Source organism: Triticum dicoccoides, chromosome 7B (genome assembly GCF_002162155.2).
Source record: "Triticum dicoccoides isolate Atlit2015 ecotype Zavitan chromosome 7B, WEW_v2.0, whole genome shotgun sequence".
In the NCBI taxonomy this organism is placed as follows: Eukaryota; Viridiplantae; Streptophyta; class Magnoliopsida; order Poales; family Poaceae; genus Triticum; species Triticum dicoccoides.
The window spans coordinates 92,642,398-92,648,263 of record NC_041393.1 but is presented as its reverse complement, the minus strand read 5'-3'; the positions used below and the strand labels follow the sequence as shown (position 1 = coordinate 92,648,263).

Below are 5,866 nucleotides of genomic sequence, written 5' to 3'. Positions count from 1 at the left end.
ATTCAACACACATTTTTGTTGTTTTGTGTGAACACCGAGGCCATCGCCGGCGAGGGTGAGAAGGAGGATAAGCGGCAACACAAATATAATGCCTCACAAAAATAAAGGAGATGGACCTATTGTGATCTTGAGTGACGGTTGTTCAGTTAAGAGTGTGTGTTATGTTTACTCTCCCATTGCAACGCACGAGCTCTTTTGCTAGTATTCCTAATGTCGTCGATCCCAAGGCCCTTGCACCCACACCTGCGATTTGGCACCGGCAGGTAGGCTGTATAGTGTGCCCTGGACTTTGATGCCAACGCACGAGCTCTTTTGCTAGTATTCCTAATGTCGTCGATCCCAAGGCCCTTGCACCCACACCTGCGATTTGGCACCGGCAGGTAGGCTGTATAGTGTGCCCTGGACTTTGATGCCATATGTCATCGACTAGCCTTATTTTGGCATGTCAACGTCTCCGACCTCCTAGATGATCATCCCAAATGGCATAGATTATGAGCTCCCAAACGGCATATGTGCGGAATGAAAACGCCGGATTCCCGGGAATGTTTTTTTCAAAGAGTTAGGGGCCTGTAGCAGTGGACATAAGTTAGGTCGCAGATTTTGACCCTTTTGCACACCAAAGTAGGCCTCGTATTGACCTGCCGACAAAGCGCCGAAAGCTAAATGCATCTTCACTGCGCCTTTTGGCGCATGGCGACTTGGACGTACCTGCTGTGATTTTTGACCGACGACTTATAGCTAAGCTACAGAAACAGTAGATGTTTGTTACTGGTATTGTTCATAAAATCTTTGCGTATTAATAAATTAATTCCCTCAAAAAAAAATTAATAACAGAAAAGTTATGTATGTAAAATTCTGCCCCATCACGCAACCGCCTCCTCCCTAAGAAAAGCTTGGGGTTTATCTGTCTTCTGTTGGTGCCGCCGCCGGTCCGTCTCGCCTCCGGTGTCCGTGGCCTTAGGACCATGATGGCGCGGTTGGTCCTGACCTTTGCCGGCGGGAGTGCTGTGTTCTTAGATGTTCCTTCCAGTTTTGTTAGGGTTTGTGTCCTGCTCAGAAAGACGAGACGGCGGCGGCTCTCTGAAGATGGAATAAGCCCCCCCCCCACCTAGCCCCCATCCCGGTGGCGTTTGGAGGTGTCCCCGGCGGATCTGTCCTTGGTGGATTTGCTCGGATCAGATCGTAGTTTGTCTACGTTCATGTGTCTTTAGGCTTGATCCTTTCGATCTACGTTACTCTTCATCGACGGCGGTTACTGTTTTGATGCGCTGGTCCTATGGGGCCTTAGTGCGAGGATTTCCCGACTGTCTACTACAACAAGTTTTGCCCGGCTGCAGCGAGGGAGGGGCGATGACGGCGGCGCGCCTTCGGCTCGCTTCAGTGCTTGTAGTCGTCGCTAGGTGGTCTACCGATCTGGATGTAATTTTTATTATTTCTGGTGTTCGTTGTACTTCCATGATTGAAGATGAATAAATAGAAAATTTTCTCGCAAAAAAATAAAATTCTAAGCAGCCTCTCCACCAGAAACAGTAGACAACCACCACCGCTTCACACGCTCCCAGCCGGCGAGGCCACATGTCCCTCCTCCGCCTGTCGCTTCGGCGGTGAGATTGCGTGGGGACCCTAGATCTGTGGTGTGGCATTGTAGTTCGGTCTTTTAAGGTTAGAGTTTGGTTCCTTAGCGGCAGTGTTGTGGTGACGATGGTGGTGCACTGCGGATCAAGAATAAAGTTTTCCCGAGTCCTGGTCACCTAACAAGTGACATAAGGAGGATAATGGATCGTCTGGACGTTCCTCTTATGAAGTGATGGATCCGGTTATTGATGTTATACAGGTGGTGTTTGAAGGCGTCTTATGATGGGGTACACAACGAAGCCTCATATCTTGGTCCTTTGGCTCCTTCTCCGACGCGTGATGTTCCTTCAGTTTAGGCGTCATAGGAGAGCTTGTAAGGTTAGGTCCCCTAAGCATGTCTGACTGGATATGGGGTGGTCTTCTAGTATTCTTCTATGGGGCTACGGTTTATTTTTCAAATCACTACCACTTCTATCTTGTGGCTCGGATCGACGACTTCCTAGCCGTTGCGTCAATATTTTCCTGATGGTGTTTGGAGGACCAGAGATGACATCGAGCTTTGTTCACGGCGTCGTCCACGAGTGTAGGAGGAAAGATGGTGTCGTTCCTCCAATAATGACACATGTGTAATTTTTAATTTTTGTAAGGATGACCTTGTAAGGGTTGATCGACTTTAATATATGACCGTTTGCATTTTTGCAAAAAATAAAATAAAAAGAAAAGTTAAGTACAAGCTTAAAGAAGAGCAACACCTCATGTCAGGCACCGGCGGGAGCGGGAGCAACACCTTGAGACCCATCGGCTTGCTCTCGCTTAAGAACGCTCCTAAGTGCCAAGGACATGTTTTCCTTAGCTTTGGAATTTTCCAAACTCTGTACAACCGAAGCGCCCGGCCTTCCATTGGAAAGGCTACGCCGTCAGATCAGCTACATGGACGGCCCAGTTTACACGACCGCACAAAATTTACTCTACCGCCTCGCCGCGACGTCGGCGCGTTTCACCCGATCAGTGCTACGAGTTCTACTACTCCTTTGTACAGTTTCACCACTATACCGACGCTACGAGCTCGTCGCACCGCGCCGGCGCGAAGGACAGCACGTCCCTGCCGAGGTCGTAGACGACGTGCGTGTTCTGCTGCTGGTAGTTGCCGATGACGGTCTGCTCCCCGGCTGCCGCGTCCAGCACCAGGCACATGACCCGCGCGCCGTGGTCCTCGAACACGTAGTTGCCGCGCGGCAGCTCCCAGTCGGCGCCGTCCAGGTGGAGCGTCAGCGACGGCACGGCCACGGCTCGCCGCCCCCGCCGCCTCCAGAACGGCGCCGTCGCCGGCAGCGCGAAGCAGAGGTCCAGCGCCGCGCCGGCCTCCGCACCGATCACCGGCAGCCCGACCTGCGCCACGAACTCCGCCTTCACCGCCTCGTACACGTCCTCCGGCAGCGTCGTGATCGATGCGCCCGAGTCGATGATCGTCGACCTCAGCCGCCGCTCCGGCACCGGCAGCCGCTTCGAGCCGACGCTGATGCCCTTCAGTGAGAGGAAGTAGAGCGACGGCTGCGAGGGGTCCTTGATCAGCGGGGTGGACTGGAAGACATGGCCGCTCTGGAGCTCGGCCGCCGCGCCGAGCGTCACGAGGCTGCTCTTGGACTCGAACATGGACGTGAAGCAGTACGAGAAGCTGGTGACGCCGAGCTGCGACGGCAGCGACCACCGCCCCCGCCCGAAGCCGGCAATGCCGGTCTCGTTCGCCTGGAAGATGCCCTTGTTGAAGTGGCCGCAGCCGAACGTTACCCGCCGTTCGGAGTGGCCGTCGGCATCGCCGAAGGTGAAGCGGTCGGCGGCGAGCTGGCCGACCGTGAGCGACTTGTCGCCGTAGTGGTAGACGTAGACGCAGCTCCGCTCGCCCCAGCTCCCTCCGCTGCCGCCGCCGCCGCCGCACGACGTGAACGGGAGCGCGCGGCACAGCGGCGCGTCGCAGGGGAGCGCGGCGTAGGTGGAGGACCGGGCGGGGTCCAGGAGCGGCATCCCCTGATCAAAGCAGTCGAGGCAGGGCGCGCACTGCGTCCAGACGAGGTCGCTGCCGGTGTCGAGCGTGAGCGCCACGGGCCGCGGCGGCGTGCCCACGGACAGGTGCACCAGGTACTCGTTCGTCACGATGCTGCCGCCGGCGCCGGCGCCGAGGCCGGCGTGCACCGGCCGATCCGCCTCCGTCGCCTGCGACGACAGCAGCCGCCGCCGCCGCGCCCTGGACCGGTGCGCCATCCGCCGCAAGAGCTCGGGCCTCGCGAACCCGAGGCCGGCGTCGGCGTGTGTGAGCAGCGCCGCGATCCCGGCGCCCGGAGCGGACGCGGCGAACGCCGGCAGCGCGATCAGGACCAGCAGCGTGGCCACGAGCTGCCGCTTCATGGCTGGTAGGTAGCTAAAGGCAGTGACAAAGATCGCCGAGAGCTAGTCGCGGGATTACGCTGCTTATTTATGTTCCATTTAGCAAGCACCTCGCTCGCTGCTTAGTCGTGATTGGACTAGTCATTGGATAATTCAGGGGACCAGCAGTTGGGTGATGTGCCACTGCCTACTGGATGGCTACTTCTCGGCGGAAGCCAGTAACAGCATTCTTAAAATAAGATTGCTTGATAACCAAAAAAAACCAACAGCACTTTTGTTGCTCTAGCAGCTGTTAGGGATTGATACACGCCCCCGTTTGTGTGATGGTTTGCATAGATGCAATAGAATTCATGTTTTTATGACTCACAAGTTTCATGTTTTGGTGACATTTGTAACAACAGTGCAATAATTTGGTTATGTGCATCTCAGATGCTAAAGCTGTGTTTGGTTGAGCTGCAGATTCTGAAAAAGCTGACGTGGAGAAGCTGCTGTGGAGAAGCTGCTATAGAAAAGTTGTAGGTTGTTTGGTTAAAACGACTGTGAAATTGTAGATGTGGCTGTGAATTGTCTGTAATGCCCCTAAGACCTAAGTGAGTTTGTTTATATGCTGACTGACTGTAAAGCAGTGATATATATACATTTGTAGGTAACTGAACTACCATTTTGCAAAGGAGATATATGACAAATATGCAAACGACTATACTTTGATGTTGCATAAAATAGATAATGATCCCATAATATTATTACAAAACACATGTACCATATAAAACACATATGGTTCACATGATGATGACCCCTCTCAACATAGCTAAACTTATGCTGCCATCGCTAGACAAGCATCGACTATCAATATGCACCACTTCTGCTTGAGCACCCCAAAAGCACGTTCAACAACATTTCGAAGGGATGAATGTAGAAAGTTGAACACCTCATACTTCCCTTGAGGTGGACGGTCACGATGAAGACGGAATTCCGGTAGATGTTATGTACTCCCCTTGAACAAGGTATCCTGTTCAATTTGGATACCCAGAGTCCACATAGTATTTTCTCCAAAACATTTTACTAGCCCTTTTTGCTTAAATAACCCAATGGTCTATTTCCATTTGAAACCTCTTCTCTCAATATATCAATGAGTTTCTTCAAATGGGCATCATCCCACACAACCTTTTTAGTCAAATGACATAGCAGTAGATCAATATATATGGTCCAACAAGCAATCTGCAACAAGCAGTCATGCAATGTAGAGAAAAATGCAGCAAGTATTCATCCATAAATACCCACTGCACAGGAACACATGACTATGCGCAGTGATACTATCAAAATTTCATCCACTTCACATCAATATACAACAATATGACAAGCAATATGCATCATTGTCGATGAGCACGTTGGGTTAGGCCCCAAACAGTGCACATACATGCATCAAAGAAATGCTGCCCACGCTGCGGTTGTCATGGTGACCAGTCAATCCAACATCCACTCTGCGTAATTACCGCATGTCGTGGGGTCGTGGAACAGTAGCAGTTAATGGGAAATGCGCCTGCAGAAACCGTAACTTTCTGAGAAAAGATAGTGAAGAGCCAGCCCCCGCGCCCATTCCCAGTAAAAAGGAAAACGCAAAGGGGCTTTGCTCATTCACATCTGTCTCTTCTCCTATCATCTTCCTCCTCAAGCCAAGCAACCACTCCTATCGCCATTTCTTGCCCCCAAGGCTCCGCCAGATCTTCGGTCCATCCAGCGAGCTCACGAGATGGGGGAAAAGATGGCTGGTGCGAAGGGGAAGCGGGTGGCCACCGCACGGGATACCGCAGCAGAAGGGAAGAAGAAGAGAGCGCAGGAGCAGGACCAGAAGCGGCGGGAGGACGTGGTCTTCTCCCTGTCGAATTTGGATGGTAACACTCTGATCGCA

The 5,866-nt window shown here is 52.6% G+C and overlaps 1 protein-coding gene across 1 annotated transcript; it reads right to left on the bottom strand.

Moving 5' to 3' along the window:
- Positions 1–2,238: 2,238 nt before the first annotated feature.
- LOC119338679 (aspartic proteinase nepenthesin-1-like) lies at positions 2,239–3,978 on the bottom strand. Its single transcript, XM_037610948.1, has one exon. It carries the CDS (start codon positions 3,976–3,978, stop codon positions 2,623–2,625), a length of 1,356 nt encoding a protein of 451 aa, XP_037466845.1. The 3' UTR covers positions 2,239–2,622.
- Between the last annotated feature and the right edge of the window lie 1,888 nt (positions 3,979–5,866).